The sequence below is a fragment of the Neomonachus schauinslandi genome, chromosome 9 (genome assembly GCF_002201575.2).
Source record: "Neomonachus schauinslandi chromosome 9, ASM220157v2, whole genome shotgun sequence".
Taxonomy (NCBI): domain Eukaryota; kingdom Metazoa; phylum Chordata; class Mammalia; order Carnivora; family Phocidae; genus Neomonachus; species Neomonachus schauinslandi.
In genome coordinates, this window is record NC_058411.1 from 111,545,192 (window position 1) to 111,572,763 (window position 27,572).

General features: G+C 59.0%; 1 protein-coding gene across 2 annotated transcripts; it reads right to left on the reverse strand.

Moving 5' to 3' along the window:
* Window positions 1-314: 314 nt before the first annotated feature.
* STRA6 (signaling receptor and transporter of retinol STRA6) lies at window positions 315-27,151 on the reverse strand. 2 transcript variants are annotated; one of them, XM_044917992.1, is made up of 19 exons: window positions 27,146-27,151; window positions 20,409-20,530; window positions 16,895-16,961; window positions 16,287-16,368; window positions 14,936-15,079; window positions 14,325-14,348; window positions 13,982-14,148; window positions 12,532-12,654; window positions 10,166-10,233; window positions 9,976-10,052; window positions 9,643-9,704; window positions 8,533-8,695; window positions 5,214-5,289; window positions 3,987-4,120; window positions 2,706-2,823; window positions 2,516-2,617; window positions 1,602-1,765; window positions 1,231-1,380; window positions 315-620 (listed from the first exon to the last, which is right to left on the reverse strand). In XM_044917992.1, the coding sequence occupies exons 1-19, from the start codon at window positions 27,149-27,151 to the stop codon at window positions 472-474; spliced, it is 1,998 nt and encodes a 665-aa protein (XP_044773927.1). In that variant the 3' UTR covers window positions 315-471. The 2 variants fall into 2 exon arrangements, with proteins under 2 accessions (XP_044773927.1, XP_021549612.2); XM_021693937.1 differs by lacking the exon at window positions 27,146-27,151 and adding an exon at window positions 23,772-23,832 and having other exon boundaries at window positions 20,409-20,546.
* Window positions 27,152-27,572: the final 421 nt, after the last annotated feature.

Sequence of the window (27,572 nt, forward strand, 5' to 3'; positions counted from 1 at the left end):
GTTCCGTGGTGGTGCATCCAAGGCTGAGGTGGGGCTGAGCTGGAACGTGAGGCTGTTCTGGCCTGACTCACCGACCCCCGTCAGGAGAAGGTTGCGTGAGCTCAGGCTGGTGGCAGAGCCAGCCTGGGGAGGGGCCTGGAGGTGGCCGCCCCAGTTCCACTGCCTCCCAGACCACGGCCGAAACCACGGATTACTGCCTCCAGAGCCCTCGCCGGCTTCCCAAGACCAGGGGGCAGGCCAGAGCGCTCCCGAGGCTGCGGCTGCGGGACAGACCTCCACCCAACCACAGCGCCCCCTGGCTTCTGGTGCTGGCGGCTCATGCCGATCCCCGGAACTTGCGCGCCCAGAGGCTGCAGTGGCTCAGAGGATGCTGGGGAAGCTGGGAGGGAGGGGGCTGGAGGCGGGGGGGAAGCACCCAGCACAGACAAGGACACGGCGGCTTCCCCACCCTCAGGGCTGGGCTCCGTTGACCTAGGCACCCGACAGGGTCCTCTTCCGGAAGGCCTGCAGGGCCGGATTGTGCAGCAGCGTGTAGGCCAGCCCCCAGCGGGCCCTGCCTTGGCGGGCCCTGGGCCCTGTTCCCCTGGCCACGGGGTCCTTGGTCTGCAGCAGCTGCATCCCTGAGAGGGAGACTTTCTGTGAGTCACTCAGCAAACACCCAGCCACGCCCCCTAGCACCAGCCCAGAGCAGTCTGAAAATCCCATGTGCAGTGCTGGGGAGGCTGGGGCGCCTGGCGTTCCAGGGGCCTGCTCACTGAGCAGGAGGTGGGGAGAAGCGTGGGCTGCAGAGGGGTGTTTGTAAGGGCTCAGGATGTCATCTGCAGGTGGCAGACAGAAGACGGAGGGGACAGCTCTATGGAAGGGACTGGAGGAAGGGCTGGGACAGCCAGCCCAGTGCCCCCCTCCCTACTACGCACTTTCCAGGCAGGGAGGAAGGGGGGAGACATCTCATTCTGTGTGTGAGAAGGGTGTGTGTGTGCAAGCTTGTGGAATGGGGAGAGGGAGATAGGGTATGTTTGTATCGTGGGAAAAAATCACCCTGACAGGGGCCAGGAAACTTCTCACTTCCTTTCTCCCACAGGCCTCGGAGGGAGAGAGGAAGTAAGCATTTTCCTGGCACTCCTACGTTGTACGTTGGACATGTATCCCATGTGGTGGGGAGGAGGTGTGCCTCGTCCCTTAGAGAAGGGGGTGGTCTCAATTCCCGCCATCTCCCGGGGGAAGGTGCACCTTCTTCTTCCTCCCCCTGTCTGAGGCCGTCCTGGGGGGCCCGGGGAGGCCGGGGCTGCTGGGTCTGCAGGAGCAGGGTGCAGAAGGCAGTCGTGGCCGGATGTGACTGGCTGGCCTCCATCTTCAGGAAGCTGCAGTATGTGTGGTAGCCTGGGAGCGGGGGAGGACGACAATGCTGGGGGGAGGAGGGCCCCCCTCCCATGCACCCTGCCCCCGAGCAGGTGGGACATGCACCGCACGTGGGCCCGCTGCCCACACTCGCCCCAGGCTCCGGGACACAGTGCCACGTGGCCCAGGCCAGGACAGACCCTCCCTTGCTGCTTGCACGGCCCGAGCCACCGTTGCTCATGGCCCCTGCCCAGCGACCTTACCGGGGTCGAGAGTGGCTGCTCGGGGCGGCAACAGGCTGAGATCCATCTGGCCAAGGTGGACGGCATTGTAGACGGCGGAGAGGAGCACGCGCCCGGCAGCCACCATGGTGCCCACCAGCACGTTGATGAGGAAGAGGAAGAAGGTGGCTGCGTAGAGCACTCGCCTGGGGGTGGGGAGAGAAAAGGCCGAGGCTGTCCCCCCACCCCCCCACACACAGAGCCTTCCTCAGGGTCAGGGTCAGTCGTGGATGAGCACAGCTGCTGTGTGTTTATTGACTACCTACCATTTATCGAGTACACCTTCGAAGCACCGTGCCCTGTGCTGGGCCTGCTCTCTCAAGCCAGCTTGCCCCCCACCACCCTGGGAGCGGGTGTGGTACTCTCTTCTATAGAAGGGAAACTGAGCCCCAGAGAGATCAGGTGGCTTCGCTAAGGCTGTCTAGCTAGTCAGTGGCAGACCTGGGGCTTATGGCCTGGATCTTTCTGTCTCCCACCTCCCTCCTCTAGGTCTCTTGTCCACTGACTCTGAGCCCCTCCTGGCGCTGAGGTCCTCCCACAGCCTTTCCACCTAACATGGAAATAATGTTTTGATTAACCTCCTTCCTGCAAAGGGGGAGGTACAGGGTTTTGGAGGACACAGAGGATCCAGGGGAGAGCAGTGCTGACCCCCAAAGCAGGAAAGGCTCGTGGCTCATATTTCTGATACTGTAACAGGTGAATAGAGAAGTATTCCCGAGTAGGCTGGGCCACTGTTCCCTTTCCGTTTGGGTAAGGCAAGCTCTCCTACTCCCCATTGGGCTTCCCGAGAGAGAGGAAAGGGAGAGATGGCAGTGGAGGGAGAAAGACACTACAAGAAAGACACCGAAGAAGAGGCTGAGGTCCTGGGGGTACCACAAGCCCAGGAGCCTCCTCACCGGTTGGTAAGCTGTGGGTGTCCTTGGTGAGTCTCCAGGAAGACCCAGTGGGCTGCCATTTTCTGTAGGACCACAGCCAGGGCCAAGGTCAGCCAGAAGGGCCTGCAAGTGGGGTGGGGAGGAAGTCACTATTAGTAGCCCTCTGGGACCACTTCCCAGAGGGAAGCCCTCAACTCTTTGCCTCTCTCACCATGAGGACTCCAAGGATCGGAGGAGCAGAAGGTTCCTGCCATGGAGCACAGGCATGAACACCAGGAAGGCAAGGATAATGGTCCCCAGGAAGAAGATGATCTGCTGCACCAGGAGCCCTGCAGGATGGGGAGGTGCAGGGGGACGGACATTAGGCTCTGCGGGACCCAGCCCACCCTGGCACTCCCAGGAACCCAAGGGCTTAGGAATGGCGCAAGCCTGGATGCAGATCCCTGCTCTCCCACTGCCTAGCTGTGCCAACTGGAGCAAGTTCCTCTACCTCTCTGAACTCCTGTTCATCCTCTGTCAAATGGGGTAGTGGCCCCTACCTCAGAAGGTTTGTTGGGACGATCCAATATAATGTCTGTGGCGACTCTTTGAAAACCACAAAGTGCTCTGCAAACGTTATTTTCCCCCAATTGCCCCTGAGTCCTTGGGGACAAGATTGCATTTTAAATTAATGTTTGCATTCCTACTGGCCAGAGACTGACACACAGTTGACCCCAGAAAGCCGTCTATTGAAACAAATGGCTAGGTGTTTACACGGCGTAATGCGTGTAAAAGAGCTTGGGAGGTATAAAATCTACCAAGATGAGGAATGACAACTTTTTGTACTAGTCATTCCTCTTCTCCTTTATCATTCTTCTCCTCCTCCCCCAGGGAGGTGAGAACCAAAGGAACCGTCAGGGAAGGGAATCTGGCCCTCACTTTTGCAACACTGAGCCCAGCCCCCTCACATTTCAGAGGGCTTTATTCACTGTACAGCCCCTGGGAAGAATCAGAAACTTGGAGGTAGGAGGGGTCCTGGAAATTAATCTAACCTAACTCTCTCAGGGCAGGACCCTCTTTGCAGCCCCAAGAGTGACCACAGAACCTTGCTTGCATATCCCCGGTGACGGGGATCTCATTATCTCCAAGGCAGCCCACTGCGGCATAACACTCTCTTATATAAGCAGGAATATGCCTCCTTGAAGTTCCCACCTTGCAGCCCTGGGTCCACCCTCTGTGTAAATGGCTGGTGGCCCTGAGGGGCTATCCTCACGTGAGGGGTATCCTCTCCCCAGGGGCTTCTGCATCTGCCCCCCCCCTCCCCGAACCTGAGCGAGCCTCCTGGAGGCAGAGAAGGCAAGGTGGGTCCCTCTTCTTACTCTCGCCCCGGAGTTCTCCCCAGCACAGGCAGACACCCAGGGGCAGCCCAGACCTGCTGAGTGCTCTCCCCTTCCCAACTGGGGCCAGTTTCTGGGGCCAACTGAAGCCAGGTGGGGTGGCAAGGGGGGCTCACCAAGGCAGGTAAAAGCTGTCTGGTAGGCGCTGAAGCTCATCCAACAGAATATGGCCTCGCGGGAGGGGTGGGGACTCTGGGGCAGGGGGCCCAGGTCCAGGGCGGCCCCTCGGTGCAGAGCTTGCAGATTGGCCCTGGTTGGGGGAGGGGAGGGCAGAGGGGGAGAGGAAGGCAGGGATCTCAGGGACCACACACACTCCCTAGATTCCTCCTCTGGTGGAACTCCCTGTCTACTTACAACCTGTGGCCACGGACAGGAAAGCCAAGGGCTGTGGGAGCCCTGCAGAGGTTACTAACCCGGGCTGGGAGGTCAGGTAGGGCTTCCTGGAGGAGGTGGTATCTGAGTAGAGTCTTAAGGGATGAATAAGAGTAAGTGTCAGAGCAAGGTAAGGGGCAAGGCCCGGATCAAGGGAGACAAGTTCAGGCAGAAGGCTCAAACCTGAGCCAAGTCAGAAAAGTGAGGAAACAACAGTAGGGATGGAAAGTGACTCGCAGATCAGCCACCAGGGCAGGAGGCAAGGTTCCAGGCAGGCAGAGGCCTGAGGGTCTGAGTGCCAGCCAAAGTAGAGCCAACCCTGTGGGAAGAGATCCCTGCACAAAAACCCTGAGGCCTGGCAAATGCACTCTCTGACATTGCTCCCCTTCCCACGCACCCTGCTCACAACTAGAACCTTCTTTCCCTCTCCACTCACAACTCAGCTCCATATCACTCCCCGTGAAAGGGCAAGCGAGACAGTCTGGCATTCAGTGGCCCATCACAACCTCTTCAGTGCCCCAGCGCCAGCCGGGTCACCTCCACACCCACCCTGGCGTGTGGCAACCTCACCCCTGCTGCTGCTTCTTACACAGTCCCTCCGGCCCTGGAGCGCCCTCTCCCTCCCTCAGCTCTTGCCTCTTCTTCCGATCCCAGGTGGAGGGCTGGCTTTCCAGGCTGCCTTCCCCATTGAATCAGTCCGCCCAGCGGTCCCTTCTCAGAGGGCCAAGTCCACCCCCAGCCCTGCTCAGCTGAGCCCTGTATCACTCCCACCAGACAGGAAGGCCCCACCTTCCCCACCCACCACGGGGCAGCTGGGTGGGGGGGCTGGAGGGGGCGGGACACAGGGGCAACCTGGGCCTGCAGCGGCTCTCCCTTCGTCCAGCCCCAGGCCCTGCCCCGCAGGCCTCCTGGCTCAGGGCTCCCGCACCTCTTCCCCACATCTGCACCGGGGGTCAGACCCTGCCACTGACCTGTGCGTCACCAGTGAGCGGATCAGCATGAGGGAGGTGAGTGAGCAGGACAGGACCAAGGCCGAGATGTAGCAAACTGGAGGGGCAGAGAGGGAGCAAAGTGGGAGGTGGGAGCCCCTGAACTGCCCCCAGGGGGGTGCCTGGGTGGGAATTAGTCCTGCCCCATACCCAGCCTCTGCCCTGAGCGGAGGCCCCTTGCCACCTCCCCCCGCCCACCTCGTTCTCAGAGGCAGTACAACTCAACAATCTCAGCCCTCCCCTCCTGCCCAGTGACATGGTGGCCAGGACAGGGAGAGGCCAGCTCCGAGGCTGCAGACCTGGTCTCCACCCTTGTCTTGATGCTTCCATTGCTATGTGATCCCCAGAGAGAGACACCATCCAACCTGGCAACTGCCTCCATCTCCTTGGCTTCCTGGCCGTATGGCCTTCAGGGGGCCCCTTGGTCTCCCAGCCTTGGCTTGCTCATGCCTGGCTGCCTAGCTCCCAGCATGACATGGGCCATAAAACCCCATGTCATGTGTGGGCCCACAGAGGGTGTGAGTCCATGTCAGTGTGGCCTGTGTCCTTCAGAAGGAGGGAGGTGACCACTGCTACCCATCTCCTCCGGCGGTGGCCCCTCCTGCCCAGCTCCTTGCCCCCCCCAGCCCCGGCCATGCCCACACATAATGAGTTTGCTGCATCCTCAGCAATAGGGGAGAATGCACAGGGCATTGCGAGCAGCCGAGGTATTGAGGCCTCCTAGGGATTTGAGGCTGCAGCTCTCCCGCCCTCCATCCACACCCCGCCTCGGTCTGCACCCCCGCAACACCCCCACCGAAGAGGCACTGGGCCAACCAGGAAGCCGAGGCTCAGCGAGAGAGCCTGACCCGCCAGTCACACTGCTGGCAAGTGATGGGCTGAGAGGCCTGCGACTATTTCCAAGCAGACCCAGAATCAGCCCCGGGTGCCTGCCCCTGATCTCATCAGTCATCCAGGGGAAGGGTTGCTGGAGCCTGCGTCCCACCCAGAGCCTGGGGAGCGGGCGCAAACACACGGGGAGAGGCACGCAGTAGTCCCACATAGCCTCGGGGCTGGAGAGGGGGGTCTCGGCACTGGCAGCACAGAGGGGCCACCTGGAGCTGTGAAAACCCCTCATGGCCCAGGCGGCACCCCAGGCCAATTCAGTCAGAATTTCTGGGTGTGGGACCCAGTCCCTAGCTTTTGTAGTTTTGCGTGCAGCCTGGGTTGAGAACCGCTGCACTGGGAGCTTTCCAAAGACAGAGCCTTCATGATTCATTTCAATCAGCAATTGATTGAAATCAACCAACCCACCGGCAGGTATCAAGTGCCTGCTACAGCGGTTCTCAAAGTTAGGCTTGAATGGGAATCCCCAGGCGGGCTTGTTGGATCGTAAAGGCGGGGCCCCACCCTCAGCGCTTCTGGAGTCCAGCAAGAGGCTTGAGCCTCGGGATTTTAAAGAGGTTACCAGGCGATTCTCAGGTGCAGCCAGGGTCGAGAACAATGCTACAGAAGAGAGCACTGGGCATGTGCAGCTCTGCTCGGCCCCGCTTGCCCTTCGGCAGCGAGCTCAGCACCAGCAGGAGGGCGTTCTGGACATTTCCTGCCAGGTGAGGGGTCTGCCTGCTGAGCCTGCACATGTGAGTGAACAGGTTAACACAGGGTGAAGGGTGAGCAAGCCCCCCTGGCGCCAGGCCTGGCTTTTGATCTTCATCCATCTACCTCCTGCTCTTCTCTCCCTCAATTGGTTCCAAACTTGGATCTCTCCAAACCCCAGTACCCATAAAATCTTCCTGCTCTTTGCTTCCTCTGGGACCCTGCTTGGTAGATAGATCTGACTTCCCCCACGGAATGGAGGGCCTCAGGGACAAGGCTGCCCTTGTAGCTTTGACACCTTTTGCAGTAGGGAAGTTGAAGCCCAGAGAAGTGAAGTGGCATGCCCAAGGTCACACAGCTTATAAGTGATGGAGCGGGAGTTCTAATCTAGTCTGCCTGACTCAGAGGCTGAGCCCTCTGTGAGCGATGCCAGGCTTATGGCCCAGGTGCCCAGTGGGCAGCCTAAAACAGCTCTCGGTGTTCAGAAGACATTAGCTCCTTAAGCTAAGGAGACAGCAAAGGGCCCCTGGGCCCAGATATAATCTCAGTTCCGACCCTGGCTTGCTGAGTGGCTTTGGGCATAGCTCTAATCCTCCTGGGCCTCAGTTTTCCTCATCTGTGGACTAGGAGGGTAAACACTGCTTGCTCTGTTTGGCGCCTGAATCCAAGAAGATCCAAAGTGGAGGCCTTGAGGCTTGGAAACTGCAGCATGCGATGTTAAATGTTGGTGTGGGGGGTAGAAGCAAAGCCCACCATCCCAGACAGGTCACTTCCCGCTCTGACCCTCATTTCCTGTGCCGCGGGTGAGGACTGATGACGCCGACCTAACAGGGCTGCTGTAAGCAGGGGGCCGACCCTGGGCGGAGGTGGGCCATGTGGGCCCCTGCCTGTGGTCCGGCTTTCGGCCAACTTAGAGAAATCTCCCGGGGACTCCAAGTCAGCAGATGCTGCAGGCCCCAGGATTCCTGACCACCAGGCCTTGTCTCAAGATGATGGAGAGAGCCCCAGCAAGGTGTCAGGAGACTGTGTTCCTCTCTTCACTCCACTCTGCCCAGCTATACGACCGCAAGTGAATCCTTCCCTGCATGTCAGGTGTGGACACTTCTCAACCTCCTCCACAGGGGCCACTGGGAGGGCCTGGGAGGTGGTGTAGGTGGATGACCAGACTAAGGGCTGAAGGAGGCATCAGACCCCAGAAGTGGAGGCTGGTATGGTTTCCTGGCCTGGGGCTCATTGTCAAGGGAAGGAAGGAGAATGGAGATGGCCCAGGAGGACAGGGACTGGGGACAGGAAGCATCGCCCTGCCCAACCTCCCCCCCCACCCCCCGCCATGGCGATTAGCTCAGAATCTGGCCCAGTGTCCCACACCACTGCCTCCTTCCCTCCTTCCCTCCCCTCAGCAAGACTCAAGGGGCCGTCCCCTCAGCTCACACATCCCGAGGCCTTGCCCGTCTCCCTGCCCAGAGAGCTGAGCAAAGACATTGGAGCTGGGGGTGGGAGACACCACATGAGCTGAGGGGCCGCTCAGATGACTCCTTCAGGTCTCAGAGACCTGGAACCGGAAGCCACGACCACCCCAGTTTGGAGGGGAGGCAGTCGAGACCCAGAGAGAGAGGAAGGGACATGCCCAGGAGCATCCCACATGTCCCTGGCAGGCTGGAACTGAGCTGGGGTATGCGGCTCGTGTCCCCGCTGGGCGCCCTCCGGGGCTCCCGGGAGGCCTCACCTTCCAGAGCCCACAGGTGATGCTTCACCAGCCATACCACCTCCTGCCTGTCCTCTGAGAGCATGATCCCGAAGCCGGCCAGTAGGTAGGAGATGTCCGTGGTGATCCCCGCCCTCACCTTCTGGATGGTGGGTACCACGCCCACCAGCAGCAGCAGCGCCACCTGGAAGAGCCCCACAAGGAAGGTGCCAGGACCTGGCTGTGCTCACACCAGGCCCCCATCCCAGATGAAGTGTTTCCTCAGCTCACAGGGAGACTTCAGGGCAGAAACTCCGGCAGCGCACAGGCTGCGTCCCCATGCCCAGCACCCATCAGAGTTCGCGGCCCCGAAGCAGCGTGCTCACCAGCACATTGCAGAGATAGGACGTTAGCCTACCAGGCCCCTGCTGTGCTTCCAAACAGCACAACTGTCTATCTACACCTTTGTCTACCTATCAGTCCTCTATCTATCTAAGCTGTGGAATAGAAAGTTTCCAATTTCCCACGTTGGCAAAAGCCAAGTATCCTATAGATTATCTCAGGCATTGAAGCTAGACGGACCTGGGTTCACATCTTGACTACCTTGCGGTATTAGCTAGAGGAACTTGGCCGAGTCAAATTCACCTGTCTGAGCCTCAATTTCCCCCATTTGTAAAATGGAGACAAATTATACCCACCTCCCAGGATTTGGGCTTTTCGGTTTTCTGGGGGTGGCAATGGAGGGGAGTATTTCTCAAACGCATATTATTTCCGAACTACCCAAATCTGCCTAAACCTTCCCAAACTGCTCAAAGAGGAAAGTAATTCTATTTCCTCTGTTTTACAGCTGAGCTAATGGGTTCAGAGATGTTGAATAACTTGCCCAGGGTCACACAGGAGGTAAATACTGGAGCAAGGATTTAGACCCATGTTTGTATGACTCCAAAGCTCATGTTCTGACTCTACATGAGCCCCGTGAGAGTTGACACCCCCTCTCTTCTGGGCAGGCCAGGGTTCCCCAGATATCCAGAAGCAGCCAGATGGGACTGTGGTTGAGGCTTTTGGAGAGTGGAGCTGGGCCTACGCTGTCCCACGCTTGGCAGTTGGGGGCGGGGGTCCAGAGGTAAATGGCATGACAGGGGCAGGACCTACCTGGTAGATGGCTGTCCCTGTCAAGGTGGCTGAAAGCACCAGCTTCAGAGGGAGTCGGAATCCTGCAGTCCCCAAAAGGAGGGATGTGGTAAGCCCCAGCCCCACCCAGGCCTGGGAGCCCCCTTCCCTCCCAAAGGGCCCAGGTAAAGGGCTAGGGCTTGCAGGACCCTGGACCACCAAAGCCGGGCCAGGGGCTTCCCTTTGTCCCCAGCTGGAGCTGTTCCTCCTGGAGGGTTCTGGGGGTTCTGGGGGACGGGAGCTGGCCTTCCACGGCAACTGTTTTGCACGAGGCGTGGGTGAGGTCACCTGCCACTCTTAACCATAGCTCCGTACCTCGCTGTGGAGTGTAGATGTAGTTTCGGTAACAGATCCAGGCCCAGGATAGGAAGCCATGCTTGGAGGTGTGGGAGCTGCAGAAAGATGGAGGCAGGCAGGTGCCCTCAGGAGAAGCCCCCGCCCTGGGCCCGAGCCCCAGAGTTTGGTTTCTCTGTCACTCTGCCCCACCAGCTGCCTAGGACCTCACCTGCTTTCCAGCTTCTTCCGGCAGAGGAGGGTCCTCAGATATTCCTCACAGTAGCTGCTCTGCAGCCCCTGTGGAGACAGACAGATGGATGAGCAGATGAGACCTGCCCGGAGCCATCCCTGGGACCCTGGCTCAGGGTGTCACAGTGAGCACATGGGGCTCCATAAAAACCTCTTGGCTGTGGCAGGGTGCAGAGAAGGGCCAGCCTGTGGGGATGAGGTCCATGCCCCCCAAAGCTGCCCTTTCTCCTCCACAACTAGGAGACTAACCAGTCTCCTAGGAATACTCAGCACTGAGCGGTTCGTCCTAAGGGCTGCGTCCAGCTCTCTCCTGCTTCACTTAGTCACATCTGCTCATTGCTTCCCCCGCCCCCCGCCCCGGCCCCCTGGCCTTGGCTAGCTGAGACTGGGGCAAAAGGAAGCCTAGGTCCCATGGGCACATCCCTGAGCAGGACACAGGTTGGGGCCGTTCCAGGTCACATCCCGCAGGCCTCTCCTGCTACTCCAGGGAGATCACAAGGGTGGCCGGATTTGTCTAAGCCACATTCCAGGCCGAAAGCTGCCTGCTAAGTGCCAGAGGCCCGTGGTAAGGTGGGGTGAGCCCTTGCCCCTGATCATTAGGAGAATACAAGCCTGTCACCTGTTGCCATGGCAACACACACACGCACACACACACGCACGCACACCACCCAGGGTAGGTATGGGTCAGGTCAAAGCTTGACTGAGGCCTCTGAGGCTTAAACCTCTCTGCCTCAGGGCCAAAGAGGATTCTATTTCTTCCAGGACTTCTCGGGAGGAGAGGCATGCCTGGAGGGAGAGGTGAGGCAGCGAAGATCCCTGGAGGAGGAGGGAGAGGGCCCAGGGGGTAGAGATGTGACCAGTGTACTGGGGACCCTGGGGGAGCCACTCCCCTCTTCTGAGTCAACTGTAAAAATGAGGGGACATCGGGCTTCCCCAGAGGAGTGTGAATGTCAGGAGGCCAATAGTGACTGCCCGTGAGGTCCCTACTGCTACCAAACCCAGAGTTGGGTGGGCCCAAGGAGGACCCAGGGTGGCCGCTGGAGGACCCGAGCCCACAGGCCTCTCTCCCCTGGGTCTCCTTCCCTCCTCGGGGCACCTCTCTGGCTTCCATCCCAGCCCCCCTCCTGAGCCCCAGGCCCCCAGTCCAGCCACCCACCACAGCCCCACGACTGCGCATCAGCCCCCCCGAGCACCTGCCCACATCCAGTGTTCATCTCTCAGCAACTGGTGCCGGCAGCTCGCTGCTCTGTCCTCTAGGCCACCCTGTGAGCCCTGCCTTCACCCTCCCCGACTGGAGAGTAACCAAGCCCCTTGGCATCTGGGTCCTCAGCCTCTCCTGAGGCTGTCCCCCTCCCTTTGAGGGCCTCTGTAGGGTGGTTTTCTTCTTCCTCTCCCACCAAGAAGAGTACATGACCCTGTCTCCGCCCTCACCCAGGGCCGTGGGCTGGGCCCCGGCTGCACTTCTCACCTTGACGCGTGACTATCTGTTGCTGCCTGCATCTCCCCCAGCGCCCTGGGAGCCCCTGGGGGTCAGACACAGGCTGGCAGCTCTGAGTCCGCAGTCCCTTGCTCAGGGCTGACTCTTGGTAGGCACTTAGAAGGCTTCTTAATAAGATTGCCTTGTCTTGTAAGAATTCTCTCTCACTATGACTTACCCACCCATCTATCTAAAACTTCAGAAATAGCTGCTGATTATCTAACATGTGCTAAGACCCGCCCAGTGCTACAAATTACACGTGAACAAAACAGACACAACCCGTGTCTGCCCCTTTACTCCTCTTTCCTACACCTGCAAGACCTTCTCCTTATTCTCTCCCTGCTCCAGATCCTCCCTGTCCTTCAGGGTCCCTATTGAAGTCAACCTCCTCCAGGAAGCCCCCCCAGCCTGCCTCAGTTCTCCCAGCCCACCCCTTTATCTGACTTTATCCAACCATACGCAGCCTAGAACTGACTCATAATGCGACTCTGCCCCAGGAGCTTCCTGGGGCTCCTGGGCATCTGCAGAGCTCCTCGGAGGCACCAGTCTCCTGGCCTGTCTCATTTCTTTGGCTGGCACCTCGGGGTTTCAGAAGCAGAGCTCGGACTGCCCTGTCCTCTGGTCCGCCCCTCCTTTGCTGACTCCTGGCTGCGCGCGCAGCTGGCTGCCCCAGGTATCCCGGGTGCCAGCTCAGGGCCTGGCCTAACCTTTGCTCCAAGAGGGAGGACTAGCCTGTCACTTGGTGACTCGGCAAATATTTTTGAGCACCTACTATGTGCTGTGCCCGCGCACAGGGAGCCAACAGCCGTGCAGGAGTTCAGGGCATCCTGGGTGCTGAATAGGAGCTCAGGCCAGCCCTGCCCCTTTACCTCAGAGCCCGCTCCTGCCGTGTTCCTGAAGCTTCTCACCAGCTGCACCGGGTACCAAAGGCTCAGGAATCCGAGGCCCAGAAGCAGAGGCAGGGAAGCCAGCAGGGAGTAGTACTTGTAGATCTAGACAGACAGACAGACGCCCAGATACACCTACCTTCTGCTTTCCTCCCCCGACAGAAGACCAGGACCCAGGTCCCTTCCCACTTCACTCCCACCTGGCTGACGGTGGTCTGAGGCTTCTGGTCCTCTCATGCTCCCCCCTACCCGGGTCACTCAGCACAAACACTCCCACTCCCCTTCTGAGGCCCTGCGGACCTGCTCCCCCCTCTCCCGGGCTCTTGGACTCCCACAGCCCTTAGAAGAAATCCCCTCCTCCCTGCTCCAGGGGGCTACCGCGGGGTCTGAAACCGGAGATACCCCCTTGCTATGTTCCTTTGTCCCTGGGCTCTGGGCACAGGCCCCTGAAAATTAGACAAAGGCCTAATATTGACCGTGTACAGTTGTGACCTGGGCATCAGGGAAGTGCAAGCCCTACCTCCTGGCACTGAGGCCTTTCCAGGATTGGGCTCCTTCTGCATTTACTCATTTATTTGTTAATTCAATACATTTTTACTGAGAGCTTAGTACGTGCCAGGTTCTGGATGGGGAAAAAGACCCACCAAGTCCTCGCTCTCAAAGAAACCAGCTAATCCTCATCTCTACCCTGGAGGATTGGTGTTATCCACTCCATTTATAGGGAGGGAAACTGAGTCTCAGAATGGTGACACGATTTCCTCAAAGCACTTAGCATCACCTGGCATCATTCTGTATATTTCTTTATTTATTGTATCTTCCCTTCTGGAAAGGCAGCTCTTGGGATGCTAGGGACTTCATCTGTCCTGTTCACAGCTATATTCCAGTGCTGGGAAATGTCCCTGTACAGAGTATGTGCTTCACATATGTTTGTGGAAGGAAGGGAGGAAGAAGCTGGGTTCAAACTCAGGTTGTCTGGCTGAGGCCTATGCCTCCACCCTTTGGGCACTCCCAGCCAGCAGTCAGTGAACCAGGTTCTGAGGTTCTAGAATTCTCTTTTCAGCCTCCAAGACCATCCCCCCAGTTCAGGGCCCGCCTTCCTCCATCTCTTCGCTCCCACTCCAGCCTGGCCGAAGGAAGGCTGGGGAATCAATAATGGAGGGATTTCAGGCTCCCTCTTCCTCCCCCTTGGCCCCTTCCTCCTCCCTGCCCCCTCCCAGACTGGAAGCTCCTGAGGGCAGGCCCAGCTCCCTTGTCCCTGCTCTTGCCACAGAGTGCCCAAGGTTGGAAGGGCCTGCGTTCACAGGAGGGGAATTCGGGGCAGAGTAGAAGGCAGCAGAGAAGTCCAACACGTAAATAAGAGGAAAGGAGCCTGCCCGGGTTATGCAGGTCCTTCGCGCCCCTCTGCCTCAGGCCGTTGTGAGTCAGTGGTTACCTTGGGTGCCTGAGGACACTCTGCCCTCTGCCAGACCTGGACCCCAAGGTGAGCCCAGGACAGCACGCTGCCAAGCAGGTGTGCGGCTCCCTGCCTCACGGTGGCACAGGCGGCCAGAGGGTAGTAGAGGGCGGGGTAATAGAGCAGGGCGATGATCTTCCAGGGCCCTGGAAGGCAAGACGGGCAGAGGGAGCCACGTGATGGAGAGGCAGATGTGGGGCCCCCCGCAGGCCCCTCTCCTGCCTCCCCCTTCTGAGCCCCTCAGCTGGTTCAGGGGGCAAGAAGCCCACATTCACATTCAGGTTCTGACTAGTACCAGCGTTCGTGATCTCGGGCAAGTTACCTCTTGGAGTCTCAGTTTCTCCATCTGTAAAATGGAAATAGTACTGTATTAGCCAAGGCAAAACGAGAAGGTAGCTGTCCAGTGCTTAGCACAGCGCTTAGTCTGTTGTCAGTAAACTGAGCTCCGGCTTCCTATTGTTCCCTCCCCTGACGCTCGGCCTCCTCCAGCGTGAAATGGAGCCAACACCCACCCTGTGCAGAGTCACTGTGAGGGCTGGCTGATCTAAAGAGGTCATGTTGAGGACAGTGGCTCCTCTTGGTGGCCACTGTCCTTGTACCGTCACTTCCTTGAGCCCAGCTCAATTGTCCAGAACCCCTACTACTTCCTGCCCACCCTCCTTCACTCTCAGAGACCTGTGCTGTTCTGGGAGAGGGGTTGGCACAAGAACAGAGGAGGTGGAGACGGCAGCCGTGACCCGACAGCTGGGACCAACGAAGGGCAGGTGTCGTGCAGTGCGGCTGGGAGGTCCGCGGGACAGCATCTTCTTGGCAGTGGCTCATGACGGGGATGGGAGGTACCTGACTCACTACAGAAGAGCCCGCCCCACGCTCTGGACGCCCACCCAGCCCATCCTACCAGTCCAGCCCCAGGGCCTCAGCCGTGCTGCGTACCTCGGCTGCGGGGTGAAGCCAAGGGCAAGAAGGGCAGCGGGTCCTCGGTGGGGAGCAGCAAACACAGGGAGCTGAAGAGGACCACGAAGACAGCCGCAGGCACTGTCCAGGCCGTGTCCCCCGCCAAGAAATCCACGGGGCTGGTGCAGAGACAGGGACAGGACAGAGGGGCGTCGCTCGGGCCCTGCACCCCCATGAACCCATGCCGTGTTCCATATGTCAGGGAGGTAGAGATGGAAACTTTCCAGAAGGAAACCGAGGCCCCGTTACCCATTCATTCCACAACTGTCTGTGGAGTGCCTCCTGTGTCCCAAGTTCTGGGCCCTGTGGCAAAGTGACTCAAGAACTATGCGGCCCCCACCCCCGTACACACGCACACAGCAGGAACAGGCCCGAGCGCTGCTCCCTCCGCCCACCCTGGAAGCCCCAGGAAACAGCTGCCTCCACACAAATCAGTCTGTCTGGGCTGGCAAATCTTCAGAGAGCTCGGAGAATCACAACATCCTTATGCTACCACCACGGCCATGGCCTGGGTGCGGCCCAAGGCAGAGGGCAGACCACGAGCACAGCTGTCCCAAGCATCAGCCCTCTGGGCAGGCCACTCAGACCCTCTGCATCTGTCCAGCTTGACTCATGCCCTGAGGTCATCCGCTTCCTTCTCCATCCTGCTTCCTTCTCCCCCCACTAGGCAGGGCAAACTCTTACCTGGGCCCACCAGTGACAGAAACCCAGTCTAGTTCTCCACAAAACCATCATGGCAGGACTCACCTTGGTGTGTGGTCTGGGCCTGGGAGGCAAGGCTGTCTGCACTGGGGCTCCAACTGCCACCTCCCCCAACCCTTTGATCTCTCCCATATGAGCCTGCCCAGTTCCATCTCAGGGTCATCCCTGTCCCAGGCTCTGGGGTTGTAGGACTGAAGGAGACAGGGGGAAGAAAGTCCTAGCCATGGGGACTGGAGATCGGTCCCTCATAATCTGCCATTAAGCATCAGGGTCCGAGTGATGCCTTCAAGGGAAATGAGGGTCAAGAGGGCATGGGATGGCCATCACTTGTCCAGACCATGGGCCACCTGAGGTAATGCATCCTGGAGCCAGGCCCTGTTGGGCTGGTGTCTCCTGGGTCTGGCACGGGAGCAGGTGGACCTGAGTGTGGCCCTCCCCTTCCCTCTGGGGCTCCCGCCTAAACCTGGGGATCCAGATAGGGGTAGCGAGAGCCCCCAGGCAGAGAGAAGTGGGGGTGTCCCTGAGGCCAGAGCTGCTTCTAGGTACCTAACAAACCCCCACCGTCCCAGAGTGGTCCCGTCAGCCGGGCCACCTGAGTGGGGGCGCCCAGGTCTCGGCACCAAGCAGGGCAGTCCAGGCCCGCCGGGCCCATGGTGGGGTCGGAGCCGGCGGCACCTCACGAGCACAGCCAGCAACAGCAGCACAAGGATCTGAAAGGAGAGCACAGAGCAGGCCTTGGGTGCCCAGTCCTTCCCCGAGGGGCTGAGTCTGAGGGCTTGGCCTCAACACCCAGGACCGCCCTACCTCCCAGGGCACGATCACGCAGCAGACTGCGGACTGGCCAAGAGAAGGGTGACAAAAGTCGGAGAGGTTGGGGGCGCCTGGGTGGCTCAGTTGGTTGGGCAACTGCCTTCGGCTCAGGTCATGATCCTGGAGTCCCGGGATCGAGTCCCGCATCGGGCTCCCTGCTCAGCAGGGAGTCTGCTTCTCCCTCTCCCGCTCCCCCCTCTTGTGCTCTGTCTCTAAAATAAATAAATAAAATCTTAAAAAAAAAAAAAAAAGTCGGAGAGGTTGGACTTGGCCCGCATCTTGGTTTGGGTCCCCACCCTGGGAGAACTCCCAGAGTTGGGGCTCCTGGGGTTCCCCTTCGCCAGCCCAGCAGGGAGCTCAAGTCCCCCTGTCCAGTCTGGCGATAGGTGGCGAGCGGCGAACAGGTCGGCCTCAGGGTGGACTCACCGACAGCAGGGCCAGGCCGGTGTGGAGGAGGCCCGACAGCACGCTGGGGCGGCAGGTGGGCACCACTCTGCAGAGCAAGGGAAGGTTGGCTCAGGCCTGGGTGTGTAGCCAGCCGGGTTTGGGGTCCAGGCTGTCTACACTGGAGCTCCGCCCACCACCTCCCTCCACCCTCCGATCTTCCTCTGCAAGCTGGCCCAGCTCCACCTTCTAGGGCTCGTTCCAGGGTTTCCATGCCCTTCGTGGTGCGCTCTGAGGTTACAGGGCTGAAGGAGACAGGGGGCTCCCAGGAGAAGGCATGGGAGAAACAGAGTGGGCCAGCTCAACCCAGCCCCTCTTCTTCCTCACCCATTCTTCCTAGCCTTCAAGGCCACTTCATTCCCCCCTCTTCCAGGAAGCCTCTGACTGCTCCAGGCCTCATAGACCTCTCTTTCTCAGAATCGTGGCGGAGCCTCTTGCCTGGGTGGAGCAACTGAGTGTTTGGTCCTACGATTTGCCCTGTGGCATTTGATGTGAGTTTAAAAGATGGTTAGCATCTTTTGAGGCAAAGAAGGGGAAAGGGAGCTCCGTGTAGAGGGAGGAACATGAGGAAGCGAAGTGACAGGCAGCAGATGGTGTGGCTGGGGCCAGGCAAGGCTTTCCGTTTGCCTGCAGTCTATAAGGTTGCAGGCAGGCCGGGAGCAGGTCACAGAAGGCATGGGAGGCACTAGGGAGCCATTGAGGGTGTTGGAGCAGGCCGGTGTTCTGGATCTGGGGAGATTTCTGGGGCTCAATTTGAATAATAACAACAGTAGTAACTAGTACTTACTAAGAATTGACTACGTGCCAGACGCTGTTTGTTCCTTGTATTAACTCAGGTATTGCTGACAAAGTGGGTGCTATTATTGTCCCCGTTGTGTAGACAAGGAGACCAAAGCTCAGGGAGGCTAAGTATCTTGCCCAAATCACACCGGAAAGCAGCAGAGTAAGGATTCGAACTGAGGTTGTCTGGCTCCAAGCCCCCACATCTGACCAGGAGGGGAGAGGTAAGGAGTATGGAAGGAAGTTTTAAGTTGAACCATATGAAAGTGTCATTTCTGTACATCAAAAACAGTTGAAAATTCACATTTTCAAGGAGTTCAGCGTAAGCAGTGACTGGGGAAGGGAGACGACAGGCTGCACCTCAGACGTATATAGGAGGAAGAATGTAGGTGCCTGGAGATGGAAGAGCAGAGGGAAGGGGGTTTCCAGAATGACTGCAGAGTTTTAGGCCTTATTCCAAGAGGAGAGGTGAGGACCAGAATCACATGTAGCCAAGGAAGCGAGGCTTGGTCTCAGACACTCAGAGACAGAGGCCGGAGTGCAGAGTGGTGAGGACACTGAGACAAAGAAGGAGCGGGACAACTGTTTCTAGAAGTTAGTCTCTGAGTGGGAGCCTACAAAGGGCCCCACTCAGAGGGAAAAGGCCGACTGTCTGGGGTGCGGGTCCTGATACCCACCCCCATGTCACCCCCCCGCCAGCAGAAGGGCCTGCCAATGACCCTGGTGCTGGCCTCATGCTGGGAGGGCAGGCCAGGAGGGAAGCCTCCAATTCCCCAGGCAGCCCCGTGAAGTGGTGGGGAGGTGGGTGTCATCCTGGATGGCTGCCACAGGCATTCGTGTCCCCAGGCTCTGGCTGTTAGTGATAAGTGGATACCATGTGGGCAGATGTCAGGCTGGGTACATGACCGGGTCAGGGGGGCTCCGGGGGTAGGAAAGGGCCAGCTAGGCTTCCATGGATCAGTCCCGTGCGCCCACAGAAGACCCCACATGACACATCCCACCCCCATCAGACTTACTCCCTTCCCAATCTTTTCAACCAGATCTTTCCACCATGAGGGCACCTGGACAAGTGTGACCAGGAGACAGAGTCCAGCTGGCCACTGGAACCAGTGCCCACCAGCCCGAACCAGCCTGCTGGGGGCACACCGAGGTGCAGGGGGAGCCCAACATCAGGAGCGCCTCGAAGCTTCAGTGCACCATCTCCCTGGGGTGTCTGACTGACTCAGGGAGAGGTGAGCCCAAGTTCAGCTCCTTGGGATTCCCCTTGAGCTTCCACTTTTAGGGGTGGCGCTTAGGGGACAAGCAAGGCCACTTGGATTGACCAAGTAAGTAGAGTCAAAAACAAACCTCCCCGTTGTTGCCTGCAGTGGGAGAAGGCAGCTGCAGATTGCAGATGCCTCACACGCTAGAGTCAGTGCTCCCCGTCGCCCGGGCCCTGCCGTGTACCCAGCTTCAGTCTGAGGCCGTATCTGAAGAGCCTGGCCCCAGCCAGTGCCCGGGCCCTGAAGCTCCCAAGGACACAGCTGCAGATTAAGGTCTTACCCCAGGTCAGGATCCATATCCTCACAGGGTCCTGGGCCCCTCCCCATTCTGCTGCTTCTCCCACTCCAAAACTATGCAGCAGGACAAGGGGAGCCTGCGGCCTGTCCGGAGCAACAAGGGAAGGGCTCGGCCAGCACCCTTGCCGACCCAGAGCTGCTGACTGGGTGGCCAGCACCCTGAGTCCTCCCAGCATGAGGCTTAGCTGGGGCCTCTGTCCCTGCCGGTGACCCAAGCCTGGCCAGGCCACAGTCCCAGCCCCCGGGGGGGCGCACCAGCGTTTCTCCTTCTCTAGTTTCAGGTGTTGATGGAGAGCAGATGTGTGCACATCTGGCTCGGCCACCCCCACCCCCTAGCCTCACCTTTCCAGCTCCCCAAACCCTCAGACAGAGCAGGGAGGTGGGGGATGGGGCAAGGGCCGGGAACAATAAGGGGAGAACCGGGCTCTGGGGCCCGCACAGGCCAGGCGTCCTTGGCAGCATATGGGGCCCAGGGAGGCCCAGCCCCTCAGCCAGGGTGCCCAGACTAGACAAAGATAGGGTCTGGCAAAGGGAGCCGTGGGCCAAGCCCTCTGGCCACACTGGACTGGGCTGAGGCTGCCTCCCTCCCCTGGGCTCGCCTGAGCACTCCTGCAAAAGAGAAAGGGCCTCCTCATCTTCATGGAGACTGAGAACCAGCCAAAGGCGTCAGGCATCTTTCCTCAAGGACCCTCCCCCCAGGCTCTCTTCCTCAGGCCTCCCCCTGCCCTGGGCTGCCCAGAGGGCCTGACAGCTGGTGGCCACCACACCCCGGGTGGTCACCAGAGGGACCAGAAACCCCTTGAAGGCAGGCCCAACTTCCCTCAATCATTCAGCCAGCACCCTGCAGCCCAGCTACCGGCCAGAGCCGCCCCAGACTGGATGGATCTGAATTTGCAAGGAGAAGGCCCAGGAGGTTGTATTTTTAACAAACCACACAGATGCTTTTGAAGTGACAGCCTGGCCCAGGACCCCCACCTCAAGTATCAACACCGGGCCAGGGCCATTTTTCTCCGGTAACAGGAGTCTGAAGCCCAGAGACGCTGTGACTTGCCAAGGGTCACACAGCAAAGGGCAGCACAATTCATCTTACCAGCGGCTTCCCCATCCCCCCATCAGTAACCTCTGCCACACCCCACTCTGCGGGCAGACAAACTTACCCTTCTGGCTGGAGCTCCTGATCCCCCTGGGGCTCGTCGATGTACCAGTTGGAGTAGTCATCTGCGGCCCCGGAGGAGGTCTGGTTCCCCACTGCCTGGGACGACATTCTCCGGCCTTTCTCCTCTGCCCCCCCTCCCCTGGACAAGTGGGGGAAAACCACTACAGATGTGAAAAGAGGCTTAGGGAGGAAAAAAAAAAGAAAGAAACCCAAACAAAGAAACGTTTCTGTTTAATTCTAAAGGTTACTTTCTTGCTTTTAGCTCTCTGGGAAAAGCCCGTCTGGGAGAGAGGGCCTGGGCCGACCCGCTGGCACAGGGAAAAGGGGAAGGGCTCCTCGAGTCCCTTCCCGTCCCTTCCCGCCCCGTCTTGCCCGCTCCTGCAGGGAGTTATCCCCTTGGGAAGAGGGCGGCCCTCGGGGTCTTTGGGGCTCTTGCTGGAGCACCTGCCTGTTCATCTGACCACCAGCCTCTGTGCAAAGGCCCATTTTCAAAGAAAGTTTGTCCAATCCAAGCTGCCCACAGAAACCCCCCCTTCCTTCCCCCTCCCCAAAGCCACCCAAACGACCCACAGACACACACTCAAGGAAGGGCAGGGAGGAAGGAGCTGCAGAGATGAAAGGGTGGGCGGGCAGCAGGCGGGCCCAACATAGCTGGAACCTCCCAGCTGGGATCCAGGTCCCTCTTGCCCTCAGGGGTCAGCCCAATCCCCCTCTTTGTTAGGCTCCCCTGAGACAAGCCCCCCACCCCACCCCCAGCCTTAGCCTGCCCCTCTCTGTGTCCTTTGGCCCTCAGTGATGGGATCACATCATGGTCCTGACAAAGTGCCCCGCCAGGGTAGGAGGCCCTAGCTCCACGCGGCCTGAGCCTTGCAGGCGTGTGGCCAGGAGGGTCTGGCACCAGGCTGCGCACACGTACCTGCCTCCTGTGCCCCCCCAAGCGCCCACACCTCTGCCCTCTGCATCTGCAGGGCACCACGCACACAGTCCAGCGTTCGGCAACCCAAGGAGCAGCTGGGGCTGGACCAGGGGCGGAGGCGGGGAGGGGGAGCCTGTCCACTCCTTATCCTGGGTTTCCATGAAGGAGGCAACATGTGTCTCACTGGTAAAAACTTCTAGTTTCTCCAACTTGATTTCACAAGGAGATAACTCACCCTCATGAGGCGGAGATTAGTCCTCTAAACACAAACCAGACCCACGGGTAAGCAAGAAGAACCCCTCTTGTCCACGGTACCTCCCACGCTATGGGGTGAGGGTGAGGAAGGCAGGGCCCAGGCAGGGGCTGGGGCTCCCTCTCCATCCCCCCACCCTGCCCCTGAGAAGCTGTACCCCTGGCTGGCTCCCCTCCCCTTCCTGGCCCCAGCTCGGAAGGGAAACAAGAATCAGATAAAGACAGTGAGCCCTTCTCAGGCCCCTGTCCCTGGGTGGGGGTCAGGCCCCGTGAACATCTGAAGGTCCCTGTCTTTCCAATACCCCAGGGGACCCCGGGCCACACACACCCTCCAGCTAAGGCACTCATTCCACAAGTGTTTTTTCTAAAGGCATTCATACATTTATTCTTTTAACATAAATTCATTGAACAACTACTAAGTGCAGGCACTATTCTGGGCCCTGGCATGTGAGAGTTTACACTTCGGGGGGGGGGGGCACAGACAAGTAGGTAAATAACCACGAGTCTGAGTCTTCCTGTCTACAAAGGGAAGGCACAGAACGCTCTGATGTATACCATAGGAAGCTGAATTTGGTCCAAAAAAAATGGGGGGTTCCCGAAAAAATAAATCTTTTCATGGAGATCTGAGGGCAAGGAAAAGTCAGCTGTGCGGAGGGTGGGGGTCTTGAGGATGGGAGTGGAGGAGAAGGAAGCGGGTATCCTCATAGAGGAAACAGCCCCCCGGGGTGAGGGGGTGCTCAATGGAGACTGAGCTTGAAATCCTAAAAGCTCCCCATGCAAACTTCGTAGCCAGGCCCACGAGGCCTTCCAGGATTAGGGCCTGAGTGCCATGTCAGCCTTGGCTTCTCCCCCTCCTTCCCAAATGACCCTCTTCCAGGAAGAGGGCTCAGACCACCCCTCCCCCTCCCGCAGAGCTGTCAGCGGCAGCTGACTCAGAACTGAACCTGAACTCTCTGTGATGCAATGCAGCAGCCCACACTGCCCGTCTGTTCCCAGGAACTTGGGGTGAATCCAGCCTCCTAAGCCTGGCTGTGAGGTGCTGGGGGCAGAACTCGGCCTCTTCTCTTCTTCCTCCCTTATTCCGCTGGTGCACACCCAGTATGGGGCTCTCGGGTGACGAGGACTTTACGAACTGGGTTTGGCCAAGCTGTTGCTCGTTCTAGTGACCATCACCCCTCCACAGGCCTGCCCTGTTCAGGCTCCTGTGTATGTCTCCAGCCAGGCATTTCAGAGGCTCTGCTCCAACACCAGAGCCCTGCACCCCCTTCTCTGCTCAGGAGTTCTGGACCCCCAGCCTAGAGAGCAATTAACTTCTATCTGATCTTAAATCCCCCTGGTGATCCATCCAACAATTGGAGTCCAGTCTGTGATGGGGAGCTCACTCCCTCTATACAAGGCAGAGATGTTCCTCGCTGGGCAACTCTGCCTGTCAGAAACTGCTTCCTTCCCTGGAGGAAGCCTCCCCGGTCTGGTTTGTTCATTCAGTCATTTACGCAACAAATGTTGATTGCATCCTGATTATGCACCAGGCAAGGTTCTACATGCTGAGAATGTAGCAATGAGCAAGAGAGGTACGGGGGAGAGTGGGGAGACAAACGTGTCATGGCGCTGAGAGGGAAAATAAAGTGGGGCGAGAGAAGAGAGACAGACAGACAGGAGGTGGCTGCTTTAGGCTGGACGCTCAGGGAAGGCCCCGCAGAGGAGGTGACGTGTGAGCAGAGACCTGGGGGAAGAGAGGGGTACTTAGCTGGGCACTGAGGAAAGACATTCAGGCTGCCTGAAGGAGCCTCCATCAGCCTCAGGGGCTGAGCCAGGCTGGCGGGGAGGGGCCCAGCTGAGCCCAGCCCCAGTCCCTGACCCAGTCCCTTCCCCACAGCACCCCTCCCCCCACCAAACCCTGCTCTGCCCCCAAAGGCACTTGCAGTGGATGCCTTCTAGCGGCCTCTCCCAGGGATATCCCAGGGCCCATGAGATCACCTCCCTCCTCACTGGGGAGATGCAGAGGTCGCCTTCAGGAGGCCCCAAACAGACGTGAAGAAATTGTGAGCTTTGTCCCTCTGCTTGGGTGTGGGCGCAGTGGACAGCAGGCCGCACCTTGATGGAGGCCACACGGACAACGGGCAGGAGCAGGCCCAGGGGGGAAAGCACAGTTCCTATATGGAGTGGGAAGTGCCCTGGTCGGGGACGCAGCCTTACCTGGGTTTGAACCCTGGGGCTGGCTGTGATTCCCTTGGCCTCTCTGGGTCTCAACCCTTCCTCTGTCCCAGGAGGGGTGGGGCTTCCAGCCTGGCTTTGACTATGGGCTCTGCTCTCCCTGAGGCCCCTACTCCCTGCCCTCAATGACTTCACAGCCCAAGAATGTGGAGCAGCACACCAGCCACTGGCTGTAGGGAGAAGGTCAAAGCCACAGAGGCTGTGACTACCCAGGTGTCCCCTATCGTCTTCTACCCACCCTCCTGCCCCCCCCGCTACCCCCCCACTCCCCCATCCACGCTGGTGGGGCAGGGAGGGAGGCAGGCCAGGTGGAAGAACCATGGATACTGGGGGGCTACATAGCTCAGGCTGGGAGGGGAACCCCACTTCTTGAGTCCAAAGTACCTCCTCAGCTCAGAGCTGGAATGGCTTGGTGCTTACATCTGTAAAATGGGAGGGTTGGCACCAAGGTATTAGGAGAGATGTCACCTGGCCCGGCTGCAGGCAGGCCAGGAAATGTACTGAGAAGAGAAAGATGGTAATGATGTGCTCCTGACAAATTTCTCCACCTGGCAGCAGAGTCCACAGCTGACCCACGGGAGTTGGCTTTATAGGGTGACTCATACCCAGAGGAGTCGGAGACTGGTACCTGCCATCAGGAGAGGAGGGGCTGGAGAGTGGAGGGACTTCAGAGACAGACTGTAGAAGTTCCGAGAAGAGGGGTGGGGAGGGGGATTTATAAGGAGACGTCTTGGGCAGTCTTGGAGGCTTCCTGGAGGAGGGGGCCTGGAGCAGGGCACCAATGTCAGACAGGATCAGCAATGGTAGTAAGAATGAGGTGCCTTAGGAGAGCTAAGAAGGGGAGTCTGGAAGGCAAGAAGACGGGGCAGGGGTGCCAGTCTGGTGTGGTCTGCGTGAGCCCATGTGGGTACACTCAGAAGAGGCTGGTAGCAATACCTGAGGGGCTCCCAGCGGGGCACAGATTGGGGGCCTAAGCCCTGCTCACTGTAAGAAGGGGTCACAAAAAGTTTCTGGGTTCTGAGAAGGCAAAGGCCATCTGCTACCTGGGCCTGGCACGAGCTGCTCTGCTCTGCCCCTGGGGCTGGAGCTGGCCCATGAAGGCCTTGGGACAGGGCTTCCTTCCTCCCCATGTTTTTGTTCAAGTTGATTAAATCTGAGGAATATTTGCGTCCAGGAACAGAGGCCTACGTGTGCGCCTTCAGCAGCCTGTGGTTATCAAAATCCTCAAAGGGCAAAGTGCTAGGCTTAAAAGGAGCTAACAGTGGGCCAGAGGCAATAGGGAAGGCCAGCAGCATCCCCAAAATCTCAGAAACACCCCCAAGGATTCCCTGATCCCCCAGAGCACCTCCAGAATCTCAGCAATATCCCCAGAATTACAGTAATACCACAAGAACTCCTGGAACCTGTCACCCCCATGAGCCCCCAGAACATCAGTATCGTACCAGAACCTCTGAAACAGCTCAGAACCTTGGTCACATTCCAAGGACCCTCAGACATGGGCAAATCAAGCACAGGTTGGAGCATAATGGTCGGAACCATGGTGAGCAGTTGCAGAAGGTCCAGAGACCCCATTGCCCACCACCCTCCCATCCCAGCCCTGGTCTCTCTGAGTCCAACATATCCCCCCAAAAGTTGCACAACACCCAAACTTCAGTGACACCTCAGAGAGCCTCAGCACCATCCCTAATCCCCGGCTTTGCAGCAGAGAATGCCCAAGGGATGTTCGGTCCAGGAGTGGGGCGGCAGCGGGTGGAGGGGGGCTGGCCAATGTGCCTGCCTATGCAGCTGGGTCCTGCCCATGGGGTCCCCCATGGAGAGGCAGCCAAGTCAGGTGCAAGCCCATGCAGGCCAGTGAGCTCCGGGTCTACCCCCAGCGACATGGCGCCCATGTATCAGACTGACACGGGAGCCTAACCTGTCCCCAGACACAGACTGACCCCGTTCAGTGGCATGTTGTCGGCTGCCAAGCTCGTGAGGGGAGAGTGTGGATGGCTCTCTACCTCTTAGCTCTCTACCTCCTACCTCCCTTGCCACGAGGGAGCATCAGAAGCATCACCTGACAAGCCCTTCCTGGAACTCTCCTGTCCCCCTTACCACCAACACCATCGGACATGAGGGATTTGGGCCAGACTGCTCTGGCGTGAGTGTAGACCCTGGTGAGGGGTAGGAGGAAGGTGGCCATCTGTGTCAGGGAGCAGCATGTCCCTCCCCTCCCAGAAAGCTAGGCTAGAACTGACTCAGAGGAGGGAAGTTAGGGAGGCAGATTTCAGCCTTGGACAAAGGTAGCTTTCTTACTCTCACAGAGGAGTGAGCCCCCAATCAGGGGAGGCAATCAAGAAGAGGGTGGTAACATCAAGATGCTACAGAGGGTTTCCTGCCTTCAAAGGAGGACTGGCCAGAAGGCCATGAAGATTCCCCCAGCTATAGGAGCCCCAGATTCTCCCTTCCTGGCGTGGTGTCACCATGCTCTGGCCTTGAGATGTAGCCTCCGTGCTGCCCTCCCTCCTCACCGAGGAACTGACTGTTAGATCCCCTGAGTTCTCTCTCTCTTTCTCTGAGTTCTCTCTCCTTGTTCCCTCCTGGCCGCAGGATAGGGCTCTCCATCAATCTCTCCCAGCAAACCGTACTGAGCCCCGGCTCTTCAGACGTCTCCCTGTCTTTGGAGCCGGCACTAGCTCCCCAGTGTCCCCCAAGTACAGCCATCTCCAGGTCTCCAACTTCATCCCTCAGAATTGCTCCCCCCTACCATCCTGCTGCCTTCCTGCCTCCAAGTCTTTGTTGGGGCTCTGTCCCCGCTGAAGTGCCTTGTCCCTGTGTCCCCTCCTCTTCCGGTCCTACCTGGCCCGCGAGGCTTGCTCCAGCCCCAGGGTGCTCCCCAGCAACTGAGGCCTCCTCCTCTGAGTGCTAGCGCCAGCCCTGGCTAGGATCCCGGAGGGCTGGCTGCTTGTGCAGTCTCAGCAGATGGCCCCGAGCAGGGTCCCCAGCACCTGCTTTAAAAGGTGTTTGATCTCCTTCTCCCAGAAAAGCAGCTCCCTCCTTCCCACCGGCTCTGGCCCTGCCCCTCCTCCCACCCCTCAGGCCTCCTGCTCCCCACCCCAGGCCTCCCGCCTGTGCAGAATCAGAGAAGCCCACCCCACCCCCATCTCTCCAGCTCAGGCCCTCAGCCAGGCTGGGCCCCACATAGCACACAGGACGGCTTGTCTCCAGAGAAGCCTCTCCACCTCCTGAAACCATTTGCCTGAAACTTGATCTCCCTGGCCCTCAGAGTCACCTCTGGTGGAGAAGCCTACACAGGGCTTTGATGGCTGAGTTTCCCCAGCTGTGGCCCTGGAAGGGCTCAGGAACCCCCTACCTACTCTCATTTGTCACCATCCATCACTCCCGGGGGGGCCGTGGCCTGATGAATTGCTCCAAGCCAGAGGGGAACCACCAGCTAAGCTTTTAATAACCCGCTGCTGCCCAGCTGGGCTGAGGGCCCTGACCACGGGAAGGGGGACTTTGTCACACTTTCATGGGGCTTTGGGGCTTGAATTTCAGGAATGATCCATTCAAGGGGGAGAGCCTTCTCTTCAACTCTTCGTGGCCCAGTCTCTGTCCAGGAGAAGGCTGGGGTTCTGGGGCCTGCTGTTCGTCCCAAGCACATTCCTGCAACCCCAAGGCTGCAGGGACAGTGGGCCCATCTCTGTCGGCTGGAGGCGGGCTCGGGCTCACCATGCTCTCCCCTCCTCCTCCTAGAGGGGGTGCCCTGGAGGGGTAAACAGCACTGGGGAAGGAGAAGGGGGC

Bases quoted from the DNA above. Each gene is read 5' to 3' on its own strand.
- STRA6 (XM_044917992.1), bottom strand. The intron at 16,962-20,408 runs GTAAGTTTGTCT...CTTGCTCTGCAG, and splicing joins CAGGAGCTCCAGCCAGAAGG to AGTGGTGCCCACCTGCCGCC. The intron at 2,824-3,986 runs GTGAGCCCCCCT...CCCATCCTGCAG, and splicing joins GACAGCTTTTACCTGCCTTG to GGCTCCTGGTGCAGCAGATC.